We start from the raw sequence: 25,201 nt of genomic DNA, 5'->3' as shown, positions 1-25,201 counted from the left end.
CTGCTCCTACTCTTGCTTTTCAGTGTTGCAGCTACATGGCATACCCAGTCCAACACTGCTGTTTTCCAGTAAGTAGCTGAGATGCTCAAACATGGCCTTTTGGTTTTGCCGGCTAATGCGGCAGAAGTAGCACAGGAACCGACAGCAGCTTGCCACCATCTTCGGGAAAGCGATCTGCTGAAGAGGAAAGTTGACAAAGCAGTGAAATATGTTAATTACCAATCTGTTCCAGTTCTTCCTGCACTCCTCACAAGGAAAGTACAGTGAAGTTACCAAGGTGATAAGCAAGTGACTGTTACTTTGGAAAGGACTCACATTTCCTTTTAACTCTCACATTCATTAGGCCATTAAAGTGTTGAAAAATCATTTTTCAGAGAACTGTAGATGACATACCAGTTTGAACCGACAAGTTTTAACATTCCCAGCATTCCTTCAGACAGTATATGTCTCAATACAGCCTCATGATTAACCATTTATTCCAAGAAGATGGAGATCTAGCTTAAAGAATCTGCTGCCACAACCTAGAAAAATGCCAAATCCCTAAGCCACAGACTACATTTCATGATTGCTCATTCCATCTCTTGAAGCTACAACACTGAACAGAAAGAAATATTCATGAAGTACCTACTGTCTACATACAATTCATAAAAACAGAGACATAAAGAGTGGCCAAGCTGTTTAATGACACAACACCAGGTTACTAAACAGTTTTCTAAGTCTGCATTTCCTTTGAAGGATATCATGGTAATTTCTGTAAAGCATTTTTGTAGATCTGTGTTATTAAAATTTTCTAGGAAAACATCTTTAATAAAATTAGAAAGCATTGGGGGTTGTCATTGTTTTGGGTTTCAGGGGTTTTTTATCACCTTTGGCTCTATGTACAAGTTATAGCAAAACCAGGGTGTTGTAGTACCTATAAATTAGCAAAGTAATAATAATTTTATAATTAATTGTAACTTACCTTGAAATGCAACAGAAATACTAAAACTGGTATGTGAATACTTTGTAAAACTGCAATGGTATAGGCAGATTCAATGTATAAGCATTTAAGAGAATTATTGATTCAAGAGGCAAAGAGTGGTGCAGATGCACATAGAAGACAATCAAGTTACGAAAAATTGAAAGACTAAGAAAAGATAAGCAAAAGGTAGAATATTGGGCTGAAAATTGTTCCAAATACATAAGAAAGATGAGTGGCCAGGTGAAAGGATATTAGATAAGGAATACTGGGATCAGAGGAGACATCTCTTTTTGGGATGGAGGCAACAGAATAAAATCATGAGGCATGAGCAAAGAGAAGATAGAAAATATGCACACTTCACTTCTCACTTTCTTCAGAAGTGAAAATTTTCAGTTAGGCTTCTCAAAATTTATGCCACTCTGCCTTTAAAATAACATGTATATATATATTCCAGCACAGCACAGAGAAAAGGGAGAACACAACACTGCAAGAAAATTTTTGCTCAATTCAAGTACATGAATTTGAGCATTAAAATATAAACTTGGTTTAGTCTCTTATTATAATTTATTGGTAGTAACACTTCATTTAAGATGAAGAGGTAAATTTTCCTACCAGAGCTACATCTTCAATAAATGCAGTTAAAGACTATATTTAATAACAAAACGCTTTACTATCCTATTAAAAGAAAAATGAAATAGGTAGAAACACCTAAAATATCTCAGGTTTTAAAAATCAAGGTTGAGCTACTGGGCTTCTCCCTCTAGTAAAATAAAACAATTCTACTTTTTTCATTAAGGAATACTTTAATTTGGACAAGCAAAATCTAGCTTACATGGGATATATTTTTGTTCACTTATTAAACATCCTAATATATTTTTGGGAAGGTTCAAAATGCAAAACACATAACAAATTGTGGTGAAATTACCTGAGATTTGTCTCCTCCAAGTACATTTACCATCACATCCATAACAGTCTCATGCATGCCCAAGACTCTCATTAAGTTAGGATGCTGATAAAACACCTTGTTGTTCATTATATCCCTAAAATGGAAGAAAAGACAATTTGCTTTTAAGCAACCCCAAATTAATTTAAGTTGAAGCATTGAGATTTCAGAAGTATGCATTCATTGTATTAACATCATTTAAAATTCTTAGAATTCAGCATAATACAAAAGCATCTGTGAACAAAATGTTTCACATTTCAATATGTTGTCATTCCTCTAATTCTTGTAGATTCTTCATAAGAAGAATATTAACCTCAAAATTATTTTGAGATGGCAATTCTTCATCTCTAAATTGCTCCTACCATCTGTTCTGTTTAAATTTAAAAAGAAAAATCTGTGATGATCTAAGTGAAAAAGAATATGTTTTGTTAGGTTTTAAGTTGAGAACAAAGTTCAAGAAAATGAAATCAAATCAATCATATTTCTGCAGTAACCTCTTAATTAATTTCCTCAGATCACAAAGTAAAGATAATAAAGAGACTTAGTATTTAAGGTAATCTGTTATATGTATTTCATCACTATTTTCAAATTCTGTCAGAAGTGGCATACAGGTCCATTATGAAGGACTATTTTAACTTTTTCACTCTGCCCACAATTCTCTCAACATTTTCTAGAATCTGCTGTATTGGTTTCATAATCCAGAACACAATTTATGTGTTTCAAAATAATCCAGGGACTAGATTTCAACAGAATCCAGGGATTTCTAACATTTTTGGACAACCTTTTAAAAACACACGGCAAATAACAGGCATCATTCCTGCTTTAAAGAAATACAAAAAACTGAGAATGGATGAGTCTCAATAGAGCACCTCTTGGAAGGTGCTTATAGAGCTTATATCCATACCATCTTTAAGCAAAATTTATCCTTTATCCCTCATATAATTCTCAGCACATTTACAAAATCAGCATCAAGGACAAATTGGGTAATACTGTTGCACACTGCCTACTGAGTCATTGTCATGAATAGATTAATTCATATTAAGAGATTAGTCCTTGCAATTTATACAAAAACAGTATAAATTTTACTTTGAAATAGTAAAAGTAATAGAACTTACAATTGTTGTAAAGGAGAGAATTTTTTTAATATTCCCAAAGAAGGACAAATAAATATGGTTCTCAGGTAACAATACTATAATTCTCTCTCTAAACGCACCATTTTAATTAGAAAAATTTCTTTTCTGTGTTCTTTTTTCCTTCCAAGATTAGATGGCCCAGCCATCATAGTCACACAAGAGGAATAACAAACATGAAAGAATGCACTGCAATACCACTGCTCATCAGAGGTAATTTTATAGCAAAGATGCAGAAAATATCCTCACATCATCTGGTGCTATATAAAGGAAATTTCTTCTGAATTTCCAATTGAAAAGACACCAGCAAGTTTATCCACTCAAACATGAAATATAAAATGGGCTTTAAGTTTGGAAAAAATGCAGTATAGGTAGACACCAGCAAAAATTCTAGTGATCTTTTTCTCCAGAGCTGCTAAAACTTTAAGGTCAAAGCGCCAGGCTTAACTGTAGTAAAAGGAGTCCAATTTCTTTAGATAATGCTTTAGTTCACAGAAACTTTGACCCTTCTGATACTATTAGAGAGATAGCTGGAGCCACCTTGGAAATATATGTGAAAGTGTAAATCACTAGTACATATTTACACTTCAGTACAGCATTAATTTTCATTTAGGAACAAAAATTAGAGGATTTACTAGGATAACAAAAAGCTTCACATCAACTTTAAAACAAAATTCCATTAATTCCATACCCTAATCCATTAATCATTAGCAATTCCTCCTCTTTTCCCATCCTCACACTGAGCAGTGAGCGAATCTGGCCCAGTGCTGCGAGCAGATTAATGGTGTCCTTGACAGAGGCAGCACTAATGGTGTATGCTTTCCTCAGGGCTTGAAGGAGCTCCCCAATGCTGTCATACTGCCTACGAAGGAGGCTGTACATAATCCGAACTAATTCAGGGTCTTGGATCTGATCTTCCTGGGACCAGCGCACCATTGTCTGTGATATGAGCTCTTTCAGTGTAGCTAAAAGCAAAATACATTACATGTTACTAGCTCTTCCAACAGAAAACATCAAAAACATGTATTATTGTAAAATATGTAACAGGAGACAACAAAGAGGTTGTAAAAACCACAAGCAGACTGAACAGGTTTTTTAAATTGGAAAAGTAACTTTCAAATTTTTCAAGATAAATGTAATGTTCTTGGGAGATAGAAAACAATAAACATCTACTTAGGGTTCAAGTCCACACCAGCACTGTTCACAATGAAAACCTTTAATTTACCATGATTTTGAGAATCATCCTTGTAAACAAAATGTTGCATTAGGCTTTCAATTTATTCCTTATTTCTAGATCAAGTCACTGTCACTTGGTAATGCACTTTCTAAAAATATTGTATTGTTTGCAACTACAGAATAAAAGTTGCTTGATACACCTGTATTGTAGACATTGCAAATTCAGTGATGCTGAAAACAGTTTTGCTGTGCCCAAAGTTTAGGGAATTTACCTGAAAACTGGACACATGTTCCAGTCCTTTTTCCAACAAATGTTCATGCTTGATATCAAGCAGAAAAGGAATAACCACCCTACCTCATAAAACGATGCAAATTTCTTTCTTCTATCACCAGCAAACATACCCCTTGACTTTCCCAAAGTTCTTCCAAAGGCATGAACACTCCCACTTTCCATCACTAAAGTGTTTATAGACAGCGTAGATCCATTGGGGTTTGTCTGTATGCTATTCTTTCACTTGCTAACACTTCTTTCTTAGCTTATTTAATATTGTATTTATGCAAACCTATCATTAATTCTAAGGTTCTGTTCCATAATTAGGCTTTCAACCTGTGGGAACAAATTCTGCACTTCACAGAGATAGCCCTACTCTTAGCATGTCATGGCTTATCTCAGTTTTCACTTGACGGTTACAAAATCCTATAATCATTATTAATAATAATTATTTGCCTCTATGTGTTTATTTTCAGAGTTCTAACTTGTTTTTAAATACAAAATTTACTGATTCATAATTAATACTAGGTTGAAATTGCTGGCATTCCTCACTTGGGTAAAAGATTGTTTGTGATAATAACTGAATGTAAGCTTAAAGGAAGATTTATTTGTAGCAAATAGTTCCTTCTTATGAATATTCACACTGAGTATGTATGACTAAAACCAAGACACTCAAGGCCAGAGATTTTAATCTTGGAAATAGGTACACATCGTGCACACCACCACACCTCCTCATGCACATAAAAGGATTGGGGATACCTCTGACATCCATTTCCTTTAATCTCTGAATTCCAAATTTCCTGATGCATAAAGGGGAAGTGCACACATGGACTAAAAACCTCAGAGTGTCCAGCTACAGTCAAGTATATAACATAATAAATCTATATTATTTTTCATCATGCTTTGAATGACTTAATCCATGTGCATATTTGTACTATGCATCACTCCAGGGCCATTCTTTAGGCCCAAGCCCAAAGAAATCACCTGAAATTTCTAGAAAAATAGACACTATAGGATCATTTTCCAACCCACATTTCTTGTAACCCAAAGTTCTGGTACATGAAATAAGTGAACTGCTCTGTTCCAAGGACCAAACAGCATGTGCCCTGAGGCTTTATGAGTGAATACTTCCTGATTCATGACAATAGAATCCACATGAAACCTAGAGAAGAAATGATACTACCAGGTACTGAATAGCTCCTGCTACTATTAAAGAGAAAGCAGATGCTAACAGATGAGTCACTGGAGAATGAAGCCCTGCTTCATGCAGCATATCAGATTGTTACAAGATTTAATGTACTTTAAACACATTAACAAGCTTAACAGACCAAAATATGCCTTCAGACCAGGCAAACACTCTAAGGTGCTTTCCAGAGCAAGCAGATCATATAAGTGTCATGAGTTATAAAATAATTTTGCTGTCTAACCTCCACAGAACTCTTAATTATTGAGCCTGAAATAAATTAACCATTCCACATCTCTACATGGGCCTATTGACAAACTGAACAACTTGGAAAAAAAAAGAGAACTGTTACTGGTTGACCAACCTGAAGTCACTTGGAGAATCCTGCACATGATATCTGTATGGTGGTACAGAAATTTAGAGCTAGAGCCCCAATCTTGATTCAGAAAGGCAAGAAGAAACCTAAAAAAAAAGTGTCCTAAAGGAAGACCTGGAGAAATTTGGCTTTTTGCCTTAATTGTTCCTTACCATCCCTAGTCACTACTAAGGTTTGAAAACTCATATCAACAGCAAAGACAAAACTTGTGAGATTCATACCATACATCACCCTCACTGGGATGAATTCTCATGTGGCATGTGAGCACAGTGGCAATGAGAATCAGGTGAGTTGTTCAAAGAGGCTCAACTAAAAGCTTGTGCAAATAGTTGAGGAATTGCAAGCACAGAACCAATCTCACCTGCATAGACCATGAACACCCTTCGCATCTTATGGAAGAGGGTATGAGAATGGATATGTACAGGAGTACTGCTAAGAATAAGAAGTTTGTGATTACAAGTGTTTTGGGGGGATTATGTGCTTGTCTGTATTTGCATCTATATGAAAAGGTAATAGAAGGAAATGGACATAAGCTCTTAAGAAGAATTTTTACATTTAAAAAAAACCCATAAAAATTAGATCTTCCCAAGTTTAGAATGCTTGAGTCTAGACTATTGTGCCATAATCAGCTTTTCACAGTTCTTTATAAAGAATATGTAAATTTTCAACCCCAGAGTTAATGATCTGGATCTAAAATCTTCCACTCATTTTAATTTCTTGTTTAAAAATGCATCTGAGGTGTTCCATATACAGAATAATAGTTCTAAGAGGTAGAAGAAACTTAAACAGGCAGTGTCCTTCTTCAGCCCCTTATAAAATTTTATTAGAAAATACACTCCTGTTGACTTTGTAAAATTTTAACATTTGTAAAATTTTAACATTTGCACCATGAAAGCATTTATATGGAAAGAAAACTTACTAGGAGCTTTCTCTTCTTCTTCCTTAGGCTCCAATTTTTCTGCTTTTGGTGGACCTTTGATTTTGTACATTAATGAACGGAGTTTGCCAGTCAAGGAGGAATCTTCTTCTTCCTCTTCCTCTTCTTCTAGTGGAATACCTTAGCATAAAATAAAATTGGTTAGTAACAAAACTTAATGTTTGAAGTTTAACTCCCCCAATATTTAAAGAATATTAAAATTGCTATAGGAATATTGATTTTTTTCACCAGCAAATTTCATACAGGATAAAAGAAGAAGTAGTAAGGCCAGCAGGTTTAACACACAGTACCAGAAGCACTCCTCAAATTATCTTCATTTCAGTACACATACTTCTTACATCCAGATTTATAGTATTCATTTTTCACTATTATGACCAAAGAGGTGGTACTTTTTTTGAGTCTACTATGGCAATTAAGTATGACTCACAGCCATATTTGATTAAATATGTGATCCTTTGTTTCATATTGCAGAATGTAGGCTAAAGAAAGAAGTGTATGGCTATATCTTACAATACAGTACAGTTTTTCAGTCGAGATATTTAGCAGCCATAAACAAATATATTAACTGATTTTAAAGCTCTAAGAAGGCAGACATTCAGAGATTATGTGGATAATACATGCTTTTCATGAAAATGTATACAATGAGGCAGGATGTCATTTTACCAGGTGGTTTAATACCTGGTAAAATGATGAGTTTAATTCAGTTCAGTTCACTACACTGCTTCACAACCATTCAAAGTCTCTCACACTTCTTAGTGATCATCAGACAACACATGTGCTATGTGCAGAAGCAAAGAACAACTAAGAAGGCTCTCTCCAGATCAGAGATTGTGCCAAACTGAAATGTAAGCTTTTGCAGTTTGCTTGTCAAAGAGAAATTGAGAAAAGGAAAAGTTTTTCAGACAGGATACTAGACCTAGAACTGAAGCAGGGGGGAAAAGAAGAAACTACGGTAGCTAAAACTGGTCCTAAACAGTTAACTAAGAAAGAAAATAGAACAGACACGTGGTAACAAGCTGGAGAAACTTTGCTGCCAGCAGCTACAAAAAGGGGAGGGGAAATTATGACTAGGAGTGACTAAGTGATAAAATTCAAAGGCACTGAGAGGGAATGAAGGAAGTCAAAATTGAAATTGGACAGTACGTACAGAATTTAAGAAATGGGATAAGTGGAACTGGTTTGGCAAAATGAAAAGTTAAGAAGGGATACAGTCAGTCTGAAAGAAAGTAAGAACAGGAAATGTCACCAGCAATGAAAGGAAAGAGAAAGCAGACAAGGATATTAAAGGAACAAATATCTGGCATTGAAATAAACCCTGGGTTCTGAACACAAGAGAAGGACACTGGGAGAGGAGCTCTGAAGAAGTTAAAATGGACAGAGAGAAGGAAATGCACTGGTATCATGAGTTAAAACAGTGTTGGACTGGGGTAGATGAGGTCTGTGACTCCTCCAGATGGGGTCTCATCTACTCTTCCATAATCACTCATTCTGCATCATCTTAGAGTTGCAATCCATTCAGAGCTGACTGTCTGCTGTTGCTACTGGCTAACTGCTTCCTTCAAGTGGCAGAGGTCTGTGCACTGTGATGGTTTCAACCCAGGTGACTGTCAGTTTGATATGATGCTACCAAATATGCTGTAAATTTGCTTGGTTCTTTATAAGCAAGAAACTGCACATGAAAAATATGATTGAGGACCATTATTTTGCTAGCAAAATTAACCACTCCCTGTTACGACGTGCTAGGATTAAGACTGCCTGAGAAACTATTTGCTTATATTCATTATGAAGAAGCCTTTAATTACTTGATTGCATACATAGTTTTCCACTTAGATGGCAAAGTATACTTAGTACTAAAAAGCTGATTAAACATTCCAAGCAGAACTCCTATTCATTTAATCTGCAGCTGTGATTGCTTAGTACTGATTTTCAGGACCAAGTCAGGACACAGATAATGAGGAGCATTTATCCACAGCAACCACCTCTGATAAATCTGTACAAAGTAATGAATATGGTTTTGCATAGAATCCAGAGGATCTTTAAACTGTTTTAATAATGAGACAGTGTTTTGTCTGTCTTGAACTCTCATTCAAAATACACATGTAGTACACAAAATACAGAACGTAGTAAACAAATAGTAAAAGTGCATCCCTAAAAAGCAAAATCTCAATGCATACACTAAACAGTGTTTCACTTCATGAGCCATGAAGATTGATCAGGAGCTGAAATACCTCAATGAGCATAGCAGCAACATGGTTTTAAATTAAAATTAATTGATTGTGGTGTTAAGACATTTCCAAGTTGTAGGGCTTTCATAATCTCCATCCTGGAGTCTTAGAGTACTCTGTGCTGCCAAATGGGCATTACCTTTGGAAACCAGAGGTCAGATCAAGGGCTAAGTAACTGAACAATGGAGGTAGCTCTAATAATCTATTATAATAGATGTAATAAAAAAAGAGAGAAAGAGGAGTAAATAGGAGGATACTAACTATTCACTTTAACACTTGAAAGAAAAATTATGGAATGAAAAAAACAGTTTTTGGTAAGCACTTAGAAGAAATGATGAATAACAATTAATAGAGGATTGTGAAAAACAAGTAATGATAAACCATCTAAATTTCTGCTTACAGACACAAATCTTGATTTTAAGACTTCTAATACTGTCTTGTACTACACCCTCAGAAGTAAACAGATGGAGCACAGCTTAGATACCTGCAGACCTACTCATCTTTGGCTGAGGATAAGGCTGAGGTAGTTGAAAAATTACAATTGACTTATCAGGAAATCACAGCTTGCTGGTTGCTTGAGATTCTAAGAGGGTACTCAGATATAGCAGTGCAAAATAACATCAGAAGCCTTAACAATACAAGCACAGAATGGTATAGGAGGCACCATGCCTCCAAACAGAAAACAGAAAGTAATTACAGGTCATTAAAACAGTACAATTCCATGAGCCAGGTAACACTGGTTTTAGGGATAACCAGCACAGGAAGATTTATCAGACTGTATTGGTAAACATTTGGTAATGACCTCAAGCAAGAAGGTGGAAGAGGGAGAACTAACCAATAGGAATATCATGCTCTTCCTGAGGAAGAGATTGAGATGCTGTCAACTCATTGTAATGACATTGGCCCCTTCTTTTTGGACAAGATGGATGCCAAAAACCATAGAACTAAGCAATACACTGGAAGAGTAACTATGAATATATCTACTAAGTAGGTAGATGGAAAAAGCTTGTTTATTTCAGTTTTAACTGCATAATTGCTGGCAATGAACAGTAATAATTAGTTGACTCAGACTACAAATGTTAATAATTTCATGACTGTCTGAATTAGACAAAGATCTCAACAAACTCAATAAACTAACAAAAAAATAGACGTCAAAAGACCCACATAAAATTGTACAGGAAATCCAAATTAAATGAATGGGGACAGTTCAAGCATGCAGTGCAAGTGTTTTGTAATGACTGACTCTCACAGTTATGCATACAAGAGGAAACTAAGCTAAAGCAGGCAGAGAACTCCACATGTGCTTTTTTTAAAGTTTAATTTCTGATGCTCAGCTTTGCAGCAATTTTGTTCCCTCAATACCTTTTATCTGTATGTACTCATACATGTGCTTATATAAACTTTTTAAAGTAAGCCAACCTACTTGTTTGGATTATTTTTTCTCCAGTAAGTCTAAAACTGGTATATAGACAATATTTAATAGAGATTTAACAGTGAAACTTAAAACCACGCACAGGCTTCCCAAGTTTTTGTAACATACACTGAAGTTTGTCACTAAAGTCACTTTGTAGGTACTTTGTAAAGTCACTTTGATAAAAAAACCTCTCATGCTAGTATATTTTTCAACTGATCCATCAAGTGCCAAAAACACAAACAACAACTTGCCACTCACCACAGTGAATTAGAAGATCATCATGAAATTCATATAGCTCCTCCCGAATCTCCTCTGGACAGGGACAATCCTCTCCCAGTTGAAAATTCAGCAACATATTAATCTTTAAGGGATATAAAACACAGTAAAAACAGTGAAATAGCCTAGGACATATTCTAGTATATAGCCATACTTTACCTGTTTATAACTTCAGTTTACAGCACAAGTTCTAGAACACAAGTTTCAACATTCTCACATTCAATATTTTGTGGCATGGAATAAATTTATTTTCAAATTAATTTTGGTTCTCCAGTGAGTCAGGACTTTATTTCGTCATCATAAAGAGTTTTTTTTAATCTTTAATTCAATCTTTTTTTTTTTTTTTTTATAATATTACCTGCTCTTGAGGAGGAGACCGAAATTCTTTAGTCTTCTTGGCAGTCAATGCAGCAGACATGTTCAAGGCTTGCATGAGTTCATTGTACCTGTATTTCTGGTTGTACTGCAATTTTGATACATAACGGTCTGCAAACGATACAATTGCTTCCACTCTATGTTGTAGTTCACAGTCACAAAAATAATTGAGTAAATGACACATCTAGGGTAGAGAAAATAGACAATCTCAACAGCTTTACAAACACTGGGGGAGGACTTGAGCACATACTATACACTGCATCAGACTGTAAAAATGAGAGATATTTTTTCCATATTTTTGTTTCAACACCTTGAAGAATACAAAAATGGTGGTTTCATTATCTGATTGAGACTACATTGCACGCACAATCTATCACTCCATGCACTCAAAATATCTAGAAATCACATACTAGTTTGGCTTGGAGGGGTCCTTTAAAGATTGTTTTATCTAACCCTCTGTTTTTTATTAAATAAGTATGTATTCACAAATCTGTTTGAGTGTAGATAGATGTAGAAAGAACTGCATCATCATCAATTTTTTTTTTAAATTAATTTGAAGTTTTAAGGCAAAGTGGAATTAAGGACCTTCACAACAAAAAACACAATCCTTTTTTCATCAAGAATAGAATATAAGTAACATATTTATAATAAATGATCACCTGAAGTTTAACAGATTCTGGTAATCTTGTCTGCAACAAGCCCTTTGCAGGAGCTTTTGTTTGTTTGATTGCTTTCTCCCCAGCTTCTACAGCTTTTTCTTCAACTTGGGTCACTTCTTCTTTCTCTGTCCTTTCTTCTGTTTCTTCCTTGTGGTCTCCAAACACAGTGGGATCAATGAGGAGTAACACCTGCTTCACATCATCATCATCAAAAACACCCATCACAAGCAGTGTTGCTATCAGTTTAAGAACAGGAACGAACTGGAATGCAACCTGTCCTCCCACAGGGTCTCGTATGTGACTCCCACTGCACTGCACTGCCTCTGTCAACATACTTATGGCCTTGTATTTAAGTATCTCCAGGGGTATCTCTGGGATGGATGTCTGATGATCTTCGCTGGTCGCAATAAAGCATGGAGCAGAAAAATTAAAGGCTGGTTTAAGACAAGTGCTAAGCCCCACTCCAGGTAAACCATGCTTCTTTGTTTCATCAGGATATAATTTAATATTTCGAGTTTCATCTGTAACTGGAATGATAAACTCATTGCTCATCATGAGCTTGGCTTGCTTGGCATGCTCCAAATGAATACTAATGAGCAAGTCGTAGAATCCAGAACGCAGAAGTCCAGGTAAGTATTGATTATCTATTGTGAAAAATAGCTGAGATACATCCACATGGCTACAAAGTGCATAAGCAACTCTAGTGTTACCTAGAGCACTAACTGAGCTGTAGAGCTTTAATGTGTGATAGTGAAACATCATCAAATCTTCTTGTTCACATAGTTCCAAAATATCAACACATCTGTTATGAAATAAAGAAACAGAACACCAGTCAATTCCATGAAAAAAGACTTTGAAAAAGGAAAGTTCTATCATCTCTGAACATTTTGATACTAAGATTAGTTAGTATCAACTTTTATATTAGTGGTTTGAAGAGGAACATTTTCTCAGTTCCTTTTCAAACCACTAATATAAAGATTGATACTAATTACTCTTAGTGTGGACATCATTAAAACACAATAAATGGTGGGAATAATTTATTGAGACTGTTTAAAATTATTACTCCACAGGAAAAAAAAACCCACCAAAATCTAAGATGGAGGTGCTTCTTTGGAATCAATTGTAAATTAGAACTTGTTTTTAAAATAGGCATATTGGGCTTGCTGAAAATCTGCATTACTACCATTCCCAAACACTGCCTTTGTAGTTTTCCCAGGATTGCTGGTTCATTTTTTCCACAAAACACAGTGTTTTTCACTCTTTCCTTGAATTCATCTTTATTAACAATAAATAAAATTGAGTTTTGAATCATTAAAAGAAATTTAATAATTACTAATAAAAGTACATCTGTTAAATGATCTTTCTGCTATGCTTTTGCTGATAGTTTGATTTTTCACTGGTAATTACATTTGACGTTTGGATAGATCTTTATTATCCTCACTCTGAAGATAAAACTTAATGAAACTCAAAGAAAGGCATGATCTTATCAATAAGAACATAAGAATTTATTTCATGTAAATTCAGTGCAGATGGAACAGGAAGAGATTACAGGTTTCTATTACAGAAAAAAATGGCAAAATAGTACTTGCATGTTCTTAATGCTTGTTTTTCTCAAGCTGAGAAAAATCTCCATGTTTAAAGACATACAGATTTAAGAGATGCCATTTTAATTTAAATTTAAATAAAACCAAATAGTCATGCTTTCTTTTATGCATGCAAAACTTGGTACATGTCATTAAAGTTCAGCCTCCTGTATTGACTTAAGTTTCATGAATACAATAATATCTAATATGATATCAGGTAGGATCAGAAATTCTCAACAGCTATAATTATTCAGAAAGGCAGGTTTAATCAATACACTGACACCTTTTTTCAGTATCTTTTGTCCACATCAATTAATTTTATCTCATTTTCAGCATACCTGTTTTCTTCTGGGATATGAAGTGCCATCATCTGCAGAGGTTCCAAGCACTGCACGACCCAGCCATGACGCTCACTGACACGCTCAGTTTCTACTCTGAGGAAGCTGTTTGGCATCCGGCTCCATAAAACTGGTGTGATTGTTTGTACATCAAGGCGGGGGGGACACTGAGGAATAGGATTTCTTTCTTCACTTTTAAAAATTGCTGCTGACAAAGGCATGGTGTTCTGAAACAAATATATGTATTAATTATTTTTGAAACATGTAATTATTAATAAAACCATAACACCAAAAGGAAGTATAACTTTTAAATAAAAAGCAAATTATAGAAAGGTAGAAGTTATTGCAACATACAAAATCCATTAAAATCCCCCAACATTAATGGTGTTATCCTCAAACAATATTAGTTTATTTTGACATTTCAGATAATCAATTAACTGCATATAATAACAACATTTACAGAAGTAAACGTAGAAGTCAAATTACAAGTCATGCCTTTGATTCAACCTTCCTAAGCAAATTTAACTGAGCAGGAATTTACATGGAAATAAATAGATTTAAAAGAGCACATTTACATAAAGATTGCCTTTCTATAGAATACAAAAAATACTTCCTACCTTTAATTTGCCAAGTTCAAACTGAATCAAGTTAGTGCTTGTAGGCTGTAAAAAAGCTGCTGGAAAAAGCTTGGTGTTTGGTTCAACCTAGAAGTGAAATGAGATTAAATTTATTTTAAATTAAAAAAAAAAATCTCTCTGAATAAGATATAAAATAAATACTGTATATCTTACACTTCATTATCAAATAATTTATATAATTTACTAAATAAAGTGTTGAATAGTGTCTACCTATAATACAGTAAAGCATTTGCAGTTATCGTCATAGGACCACCTGGTTTTTGAGACAGGTGTTTTGTAGCCTTATGTGCTCTCAACACCTATAGGAGGAACCATTGCCATAAAATAAAGAATTAAAAATATAATTATAGAACAGTATATTAATTTTAAAAATTCAGTGCTCCAGGGTGGCTGAAAAAAGTACATCTCTGCAATTCAGTCAAAGTTTCAGAAGTTCAATTAAATATATTAATCACATCATGGTGCATTTTGTGTATCATGTGCAGACACTGTACATAATAAGGACAACTACAATATTTGTGCTGTGAAGAAGTACAACTCCTAACTTTGAGGACAACAATCTATCAAAACTATGACTATGGACATAGACAAAATAATATAGGGGTAGGTATTAACATTCCAACCTTTTTGATAAGTTAAAAAAACCATAACCCCAAATCCAGAAAAAAAAGGCATTCTGTTCTGATTGTTGTTTTGGGTTTTTTCCTGAATATCCCCATGGCATTCAATAGTTAGATCAAGAACTACAGAAAAATTAATTTCCTCTCTTAAATACGTTGACCTATAGGCCTTTTAAAATGAAAACAACAAACAAATATTGTCCTTCTATTTCAGTTAACAAAGCTGAAATGTATATACGAACTCTAAGACTAGATTACCAAGACCAGACAAATATAAATTATTTGTGGCAGTTGGAGTGAGAGATTTGATTTATTAAAATATTTTAAAGGTCTTACTTTATTGTAAAAATATTCAAGACATGGAAATGAAAACTACATAATATTATTTTCATTACTTTCAAAAAGAGAGAAAATAATTAAATTACTCAGAGTAAGCTAAAATTTCAAAATATTTCACCCTTATTTGCAACAATTTTGTTGGTTTATACTGTTTTATATCTACAGAAAATGCTGGATAGTCTCATTTTTCAGCAGACCAGGTGTAACAGGTTTCTTGAGAAAATATTTCCTAAAAACTTCTGGTGTTTTTCCATGAAAAAGAGAAGAAACAGAGGAGAAATAATGGTATTCTGTGAGATAGTTTTACATCTAGTACATAGAACATGATTATATTAATTGTAAATCATATAAGGAAAAACCTGAAAGTGTTATTTACACTAAATTCAATAACATGCATCTTCCACATCTGTCTTTTCATACATCTCCTAGCAAGGTAAGAAGAACAGCTAAAGGCTGTCATTGAAGAAAACCCCACAAATATCCACTGCAAAGAAACACACCAAAGTTTCATAGGTTTGCTCAGAAGCTTTTGTATTGATTTGTATCTGGTTAGAAAAACAACAAAGCTTAAGTACTTTAACCACCTGTTTTCTTTTGCCAGTGTGCTGACATTCAATATTCTCCCAGAGTGGCACTGAAGTTACTGGCCATTATTACAAAATATTCCAAAATCACAATTACTAGATAACCTCCCACCCCCATGTACAGGCTGTGTGCACCCCTGCCACACTTGTTTTCAATGGAGTCAGTATAAAAGTTCCATTAAATCTAGGTACATAACATTACAGTTTTGTCTGCATTACGCATTTGAGAGGGCTGACATAGAAGAAAGCAATGAATTGTTACTAAGACTGGACAACCTCTTCCACAGTAAGTGCTTTACTATGGACAACTGATGTTACTGAGCGGAAATCTCAACAATCCGGTGCTGAAAACTCCTGTCAACCACTGATCCACTTTTAAAATGACATCATGTTTTGATGGTATCAATAACATTTAGGGCTCACCCCACTTATTTTGGCTTTCTGCATTAATGCATATTTGAATTTTAGGTTTTGAAACTTATCAAATCACAAAGTCACCAAATCACAGCTATCTGCAGAAGACACAAACCCTGGTAATAATGAACTAAATTTTTCTTCTTATTTCATATCAAAAATTATATATAAAGTCTAATTTTGACCTTCTGCTAGTTTAAATATTTATTTCCCCTTTATTGTATGATAGATTCAAATTGAAAAAACAATTTAAAGAATTAACTTTATTAATCAAGATTCTGAACTGCACAGAGATGTAAAAAAAAATATTTATCCAAACATACTGAAACAACTCAAAAAACATAGCCTTAAAAGGAGTGAGAAAAAGAGGGATAAACCAGAATGATATAGGAGAATATATAAACATCGCACAAATGGTATCCAGTTAGATTTCTGGAAAAGTAGCATAAAAACAAGAATCTTACTAGATAGCTTCCTGAAAATTTGATAATACCTGATAACAAGTGCCAAGCTCTCTTCCATTGGCTGTGAATGACACCATTCCAGTAGCCAGGTCAACAAAGCATCCAATTTCTATATCAACATTACTGCGACCTGATCTCTGGGAATTAGCAATTGCATCTCCCCCCCAAACCATGTAGCAGTTGCTGCGCTTCACACTGAAAGAGCAACAAGAACAAAGCATAGGTCACACTGAACTTGGTGGACATGCACTTTTCAATGGAGGAATACCTTTTTTTCCTTTTCATAGTTATGAAAAAATTTCACAGGCTTCTGTGTGCACTTGTTAGTTACAGTTAAACAAACTGTTTCATCCATAGATATTAAACTAAAGAAGCATCTTTCATTTAAAATTCTTTCCAAAAGAAATTTCCCTCGCAAGGGAACATTAATGATAAATTCACTTTAACATGTCTATCTAAAACACATTCATATATAAATGAGCACAGAAAACTCAATCCATAATCAATTTTCTTATTAGTTTAAATTAATATTTAAATTATCATCGAGCTTATGAACATCTGACTTTTAGACAACAGTATTAAAATAAAAACTTTAACACACTATGAATAATTCCTTACCTTTCATGAACCCTGCCTCTCTCATCGCCTAAAGTAACTGTCACTGTACAATTTTTATTTAGGTCAAAATTCTCACTGTAAAAATGATAGTCTGGTGTTACCCAGCCAACCCAGACAGAGGATGGGTCTTGGCCAGCAAATATCCGTAGTGAATAAAAATACTGAAAGGAGGAAAAGAGCATATTAGTAATAGAAATTTAAAGTATTTTATCAAGGAATAATCAAATCTCCTATATATCAAACTTCAATAATAGTAATTCACATTCTTCTAATAAGTAATTTTAAATACCCCTAATAAAAAAAAAACAGACTAGTGTTTTAATTTGATGAGGTTTATGTTTACACAAGTTGCAAATAACGTGGCTCTGGACATCATTATTTAGAAACAGTGTTATATCATAAAAAATTATTAAAAAGGCTTCTTTCAACACATTGATTTCTAATGAACATTGATTTCTAATGAACATGTTGCCACAAATCTACTTCAAAACTTCAGAAGAATTAAGCATCTCAACATATTTACTTACTGTAGTAGAAGGAGGAGCAATTTCTTGGCTGTGCTTTCTACAGATAAAGGAAAATCCATGAATAATTAAATAAAAAAGAGTAGTGGAAAAATTAGTCATTATTAGGCTAAGTATACTTAAAAGCTAACTACTGTAAGTCAGCTTACTAGCTAACCACTTGGCACTGAGTATGCATTAGCAAAGACTGTACAGGATACAAATATACAAGTAAAATAGTTGATTGCAATTAAGGTAGAGAGTGGGAGAAGAGGCAGATTTAGAGCAGTAAAATAAAGATAGAGGTAACTCAGAAAGGTGCAGTGCCCATTAATACCCGGTATCTTTAAAAAACTTCCCCACAATCTTTTTTCTTTTAATGAATTAGCATTTTTATGGTAGCAATGAGTTATTGAGCAATGATGTTGGTGAGCAATAATCCAAAGGGCAAAAGACTCTGAGCTGGTTTTCCAGCCTAGCTTTTGCAAATCATAATAATTCAGAAGAAAATGGAGCTGCTTAGGCAAAGATCTATAGACCTTGTGATGCACCTATTTAGAAAAGGTCCTCTCTTGTCTGGACACAGCATTTCATGGTAATCTGTTCTTAGTGCACAGAAATTTTGAGTATACAATAATAAAGAATAATATAACAATACATTTACACTGAAAGCATGAAGTAGGATAACCAAACCCAAGTCTAACCGTTTTTGGAAAACATCAGAGGAGGCATTTTCCACGCCCATGCCGATGTTGAATGATGAGTGGAACTCAATGGGCATACTCAAACGACAATATATCATGTCTGAATTGCTGTTCTGTGTGCCAAATGTTTTGTGAGTAACTTTTAACCGAGGTGGACTCTCAATGGTCCCATCAATTCTCCATATCTAAAAATAATAGAAATATTTTTAAATAAGTCTGTCCAAAAAAATGATGAAAACTTCCATTAAGCAACTAGAGGATGAGAAAATTGAAAGAGCAAACTTAATTTTTTCATAATTAATTATCTTCAAAACTATGCAGCTTTGGTCTCTGATACTGAATTTAACCTGAAGAGCAAGGGAATCAACAAATTCAGTATGATTCCTGACTACAAAAAATATTTTCAAAATGTTCCATTCGAGAGTAAAAAAATTTAAAAATACAGTTTATTAAACTAATTCACTTTGAGTATGAGAGTCATTAAAAAACTGCATCACAAGAATCAGTTATTTTCCACCACAATGAGAAGAAAAATCAATTAGAATTGTTCAAAGGGTCATGATGGACTTTGTATTCAATATTACTTTTCCTTGAGCTGAAAAAGTGCATTTTCAAATTCAGTGATAGGAATATTTTAAAGACAGGAATAATGATGAAATAATCCTGATAAAATAAAAAAATTCTGAAATAATTTAGTTGGAATTCAGTGAAATTTTCAGAGACAATCATTAGAGAATAATTGGCTATACTTAAATTAAAGAAAATCACCTAGAGAGATTGTAATAAAAAATCCCCTCAGGAACTCAAACATATCATTTTGGAATATATTAATTTGAAAAAAAATATAGAAAAGGCAGAATATATTACTCTGCTCTAGGATTGATTAGTTAGGGAGTTTTGGAATTCTTATCACTGGCGCATCACAATGAAACAATCTGTGACACCACAGGTACACTTAAATGTCCTCTGACTTCAGCTGAAAAATTTTCAGATATTTAAGAAAAATTTACAGTAGAGAAGGTTTAGAAAGTGAAAGTGCATGTAAGGTAGAATATAAAAAGCCCCCATAACTAGCATGCTTCCAGTAGCTAACCCCAACATTAATTAAGTCATATATTAAACCGGATAGGTATATCTATAGGAATCCATACTACCATAAATGAAAAAGAAGATGGACAAGATCATCTGGAATTATCTAAGAGTTACTTAATAGAGTAATATGACAAACTATCTGATGACAGTAAGCATTAGTAAGGGTTTAATGTCTCAGCTTGCTAAACAAACAATCGTTGAACAGGTGTCTCTCTGACATGTAATGTTACCTTAATGTGAGGATGATTTTTTGGCACATTGACAAATGTTGGTAAGCGTTTACTAAACCACATAGCAACATCTCGGTTCATGTTAACAGCAAAAGGTTCAAAACCTTCTTGGAGGCCACACATTGTATAATACTTGAATGTACTGGCATCCATTCCGAGGTTCATGCGACCAATCTGAGACAGGCCCAGTGCACAAATTGGAACAAAACCTAAAGAAAAAAAACAACAAAACTCAGTAACTTAGTTTAAAAGCAGACATTCTTCATTTTTGATCTATCTAATGTGAACTAAACGTTAGCTCCTACAAGTAATGCACATGAAGTGATGACAGAAGCAAGAATTTAAAGCCACCTTAAATACCAATGTCTATGTTCAATATAATTGCTACCTGAGAACTTAGGCACTATCCCATTTAATTTGTTATCTTTCTCATTTTTAGACTAATAAACATGGCATTATACAAAAAGATCGTCACTGGAAGCCAACCTTGGCTAGATCAAAGTTATTAACAGAAGTTAAATATGGCTTCTGAGAGTGCCAAATTTTCATAAGAACTTTGAGATGAGGTTCAAGTATCTCAATACATTTACTTAAAATTTATTTTATCATCAGTAGGTACAATTTTTTTTTCCAGCATTCATTCCTCCATCATTCACAATGGACAAATACACACCCCTTTAATGCTAGCATTTTTTATGACTCAACTCTTTGATCTCCATATATGTTTAGACAGGGATGAAAGGCTGTTGACTTATTTCACCATTTCCCAAAAAAACAGAATTTGGAGCAAAGTTAGGGAAAAGCCAACAGTTCAACCTCTAAAGGAGACATTTCCTCTTCTAAATTTTGAGACTTCAGTACAGCTTTGTTAAGGCAGTCACTCATTCTTTGCCTTTATAAAAACTCTATCTATGGTAAGATCAAAGAAGAACAGTGAACAACTGCAAAGTTTTCTGGCAATTACTAACAGGTATAAAAGCTATTACTGGTTGGAGGAGATATATTTACAAAGAGAAAGTAAATGAAAACATAAAGCAAACCCACTTGAAAATATTCCCCAACTCTCTTACAGTCATGTAGATACTACTTTTTTGAAAAACCAAAGGCCAAAAACAGAAAAGGAAAACTATCCCAGGAAAATGGGATATTTGGATAAGTTATGAATAGGACAGAGAAAGAAAAAGATTAGACTCACGTTGCAAAGATCTTTCTTTTGATACAGACTCTCACTGCACTGTACTTGTTTTGTCCTTTGCAGACATGAACACAGTATATTTACACTCCAGTGAGATTATCAGAGACTATATTTTCAGGTTTTGGAAATTTTTCAGGATGCTTATTATTACCACTTCTTCACAGCACTGAAGTCCTGACATAAAGCCTAGCAACACTGAGAAAATTTATCCACTCTGACTTCTGAAACCCCATTAATGTGGTGGAAGGAGAAAAGAAATTCAGTTTGTGCCACACAAGCACTCTCAAAATAATTTTTTTATGAAGTTAATGCATAGCACAATCTGAAGGCTCGTATCAGTGAAATATGATTTCTCAGTTCACTGAGTCATGACAGACTAGTTTTTCTGTTTGTTTTATTATTTTGTCTTCCAATAACCATGTGACTTTAAAGGGGAAGTTACCATTTTCTATTCCGAAGTCAGCAAATGCGAGTTCTGAACCTTTACTAGTTATAAGCAACTCTCCATTCAGAGTAAAGATGATTGACTTGTCATCCAAGTTTATCATACAACCAACTACATCTCCCGGTTGCCAGCTTCGTCCAAAGAATCCGCTGCCTTGATGCCAACACTGGCCCTAAATGGAAAACCAAGGAAATAAATACAGTGGTAAATTAAAAAATAAATACAAAATAAGTTAAGAAACCCAGATATTTTATTTTCCAGATATTAAAGTAATTTGTAAGCAGTACTGATCATGACTTTTGCCTTAGAGATAACAGGGACATAGAGAGACTAAGGCACCCTAACTTCAGCAATTTGGAACCTGATAACTCCTGTTCACTGGATTCAATTTCTTACACACTGTCATCCGTCTAGTCCTTTAGGAGTCAAGCTTGGGAAGAAAGTACATGCAGAAAGCAGAAAAAAACAGAAAAAGGAAAACAGACTGTGGCTCTCTCAGTGAATAAAGGACCTTTTTTTTGATTTTTGTAAAACATTACGTATAAAAAAATGGAAGTGAGTGCTGTATCCTGTTTATAATCATGGCAGACTTCTGTACTTAGTTGGATACAGCCTAGGAAGATACATATAAACCAACACTTTGTTAGCATAATCTTATGACAGAATCAAAATGGAGGTACTATCCACTGTGAAACAGAGCTCAGAGATATCTTTATACGAATCAGAAACATGCTGGTAGCTGATGTTGAGTACACAGAGGAAACCTATGTTGTAGCCCTCTGTCTAGCCTGTTTGTACATCAAAAGAGGTAAGTAAAGGTGTACTGACTTTGCTTCCTTCAAATACAAATGCTTGGTCATCAGCTCCCAACTCTATGTCAGGTCGACAGCCTGGCCTGGCCCAGCCAACACGCATGTCTCCACCTGTCACAGCTTCAAACTCAAAGTACCACTTTCCAGACTTCACTGCATAGGATTGTTCTACTCTGAAAAATCGAATCTTGTCAATGCTGACTTTTTCTACTGTTTGGTCAGCTGCAAAAATAAACAGAGGAAAAAAAAACTCTCTTAATAATGAAATGAAATTGTAACTGTCATTAAAAAAGGCCATGATTCTTATTGAAAATACATACCTATCTCTTGGTCAGGTGGCTCAATACTATAGCCATAGCCTGCAAATGTCCTGACAGCTTCACGGAGGCTGTCTCTGTTTGATTTTTTAGTACGTTCATCTAATAGTGCATATGGCACCAGCCGAGGATTACGTTTGTTCTTAAGATCCTGAAAGGGATAATAAAAAATAACAAGAAGAAAAGTCTGTTTAGACATCACAAAGACTTTGAATAATGAGACAGAGCGTACTTTGGCGTCATGTAATGATTACAGAAGAGATGCAGCATTAATGAAGAAAAGTTCTATGAATGCAAGTTCAATTAATTATCTGTTAATAACACTGAAAACCTAAATACAAGAATGAAGGAGAAGGATGGAAATCTATTCTCGTGCATCCAGCAGCTGCAAACATACAGGTCTGACAATCCAGACTTTTATATGTAGGGCTTCTTTTCCTGCTCCCAATCCCCTCTGGCTTTTCCAATTATTACTGGACATTCAGTATTTGTCATCTTAACTAACACTCCCTCCCAAATGATGTTCTGGAATAAAAAAATCTCACATTCTTTACTTATTCCAAATGCATGTAAAGAAATTCCTACCTGTTGAATGCCATAGGTCCATCCTTGCTTTATTCTATCTTTTGCCCAGACGTTATGAGCATTTTCTGCTAGTTTGTCAACTAGAAATTCCTGAGAAGGTAACAATTTCACTTCAGAAAGATCAAGAGGGGCAGGTTTATATCCATTTGACATCATGTAACTGTAAGTCAACAAAGCAAAACAGAGTCAAGATACCCCAATTATGGTACTTAATTTCTTCTATGAAGCATTCATAGAGTGGAAATCACTATCTCTCTCTCCCCTTTTAAATCTCCTACTCTCCTTGTTCCTTTGCAAAAATCTTCCATTGCACTTGGTTATTGACTAGGATATAAATTGGATTCTAGCCATCTAGACCATCTCATTTTCCACCTACTTGCACAATAGCTAATTAAATGTGACTCAGATCCATATTTACATGCCTAAACTGTTGCTATAAAGCAACAAAACTTTTTATTGAATGACTACTTTTTATATTTATATATATTTGTCATTTAAGCATTTCAAGTAATTTCTATTTTAAAGGTCTGTATGATGACTTCCTATGAAACTCTCTTACATATCATTAAGTATGGTATTTTAATTAAGTATTCTTTAAGGACCGCATTACCACTTTTTCCAACAGAAGAAAAAAATTTTAACTATTGCTCTTACCCCTTTTTGACTGAATAAAAAGTTTAGCAAATTTTCAGCAGTAGCCATTTTTTTATCTTCTCCATTTAGCCATTTTATTATCTTCTCCAACCCTTCCATATTGTATAAGGACAACCCTCCCTTTTAGACATATTCAGATTCTCTTTTGGTCAAGTCAAGTAGTTTCCATTAATTAGGATGTTTCATATAGGCAATAGGTATTTTAATGAGAATAATAGCAAACCAGTATTATGATAGACTCTCTGCAGTATGAATCTTGAGAAAAGCTCTATTTTACTTTTTTTAATTGAGGCCATCAACTGGATCAAGATTACCATCTCTCATATCACAAAACTATGTATTTTACTGCTCACTTGAAACAATTGACTTTGTTTCTCATGGATAAATTTCTTTCAGGACAAAAAGACATATGGTGGGTTGATAAACTGAAACGAAATGGCAAGTGTCCAACTTGCCGTTTCTCTCTCTATAAAGTGGTAAACTCTCTTTCAAGTAAATAGATTTACCATCATATGAATAGACTGTTCTTTACTATGAGACAGAAAAGCACTGCAATGTTGTATTGAGCTTTGGAGTCTCCATTCTAGGGTGATGTAACACTGCTATAATTGCCTGTATACGACTGTTTCTGCCTCTCAACAGCTTCAGGAGGTGATGCAGCACAGCAGTATTCACATTCCAACATCATCACAGCCAAGTAAAGACCTAACCAGAGATGTGTAAAACCTTATCATATATGGGGTTCATATCCAGTATACTTTAAATGAACTTAAAATATTTTATATTTATAATAAATATTATAATATGTAACTGTTACCATAAGGTACATACTTTTTAGGAAGTTTGACTTTTTTAAGATCTTCCTCAGCTGCTGGATGAGCATGAACAATGTGACATCCAAGGGCCAAAAGGGTTCTGGCATAAAAATGGCATTAGTTAAACACAACATTATAGTTCTCATGCATTGTAAAAATACACAGAAGAAGCTATATTTAAAAACACGGAAATAATCTAAAATAAGGGTATTTAAAAACCCAAATATTTTCATTTATCCGAGATAATAAATAAGCCCTTCGAAAATAAAAAGGCACAAATCTATGGCTTGAGATTTCTACCACTTTATTAAAACCAACAGGATTT

At 34.3% G+C, this 25,201-nt stretch overlaps 1 protein-coding gene across 1 annotated transcript in view; it reads right to left on the bottom strand.

The window, feature by feature from the left end:
* Window positions 1-25,201, bottom strand: part of RYR3 (ryanodine receptor 3) — a 195,126-nt gene that overhangs the window by 84,072 nt on the left and 85,853 nt on the right. The window contains exons 24-42 of the mRNA XM_071427042.1: window positions 24,893-24,976; window positions 23,408-23,567; window positions 22,826-22,973; window positions 22,522-22,727; window positions 21,691-21,865; window positions 20,054-20,262; window positions 18,732-18,916; window positions 18,052-18,088; window positions 17,525-17,685; window positions 16,936-17,101; window positions 14,465-14,551; window positions 13,848-14,074; window positions 11,927-12,728; window positions 11,251-11,451; window positions 10,875-10,977; window positions 6,960-7,097; window positions 3,726-3,999; window positions 1,887-2,001; window positions 45-177 (exon numbers count right to left, since the gene is read on the bottom strand). Coding sequence (XP_071283143.1) covers window positions 45-177; window positions 1,887-2,001; window positions 3,726-3,999; window positions 6,960-7,097; window positions 10,875-10,977; window positions 11,251-11,451; window positions 11,927-12,728; window positions 13,848-14,074; window positions 14,465-14,551; window positions 16,936-17,101; window positions 17,525-17,685; window positions 18,052-18,088; window positions 18,732-18,916; window positions 20,054-20,262; window positions 21,691-21,865; window positions 22,522-22,727; window positions 22,826-22,973; window positions 23,408-23,567; window positions 24,893-24,976 — 3,611 coding nt within the window. The remainder of the gene's footprint in view (window positions 1-44; window positions 178-1,886; window positions 2,002-3,725; window positions 4,000-6,959; window positions 7,098-10,874; window positions 10,978-11,250; window positions 11,452-11,926; window positions 12,729-13,847; window positions 14,075-14,464; window positions 14,552-16,935; window positions 17,102-17,524; window positions 17,686-18,051; window positions 18,089-18,731; window positions 18,917-20,053; window positions 20,263-21,690; window positions 21,866-22,521; window positions 22,728-22,825; window positions 22,974-23,407; window positions 23,568-24,892; window positions 24,977-25,201) is intronic.

The sequence above is a fragment of the Agelaius tricolor genome, unplaced genomic scaffold (assembly GCF_023055355.1).
Source record: "Agelaius tricolor isolate 1412-34295 unplaced genomic scaffold, bAgeTri1.0.p SCAF_5, whole genome shotgun sequence".
Lineage (NCBI taxonomy): Eukaryota > Metazoa > Chordata > Aves > Passeriformes > Icteridae > Agelaius > Agelaius tricolor.
This window is presented reverse-complemented; position numbering and strand designations above follow the sequence as displayed.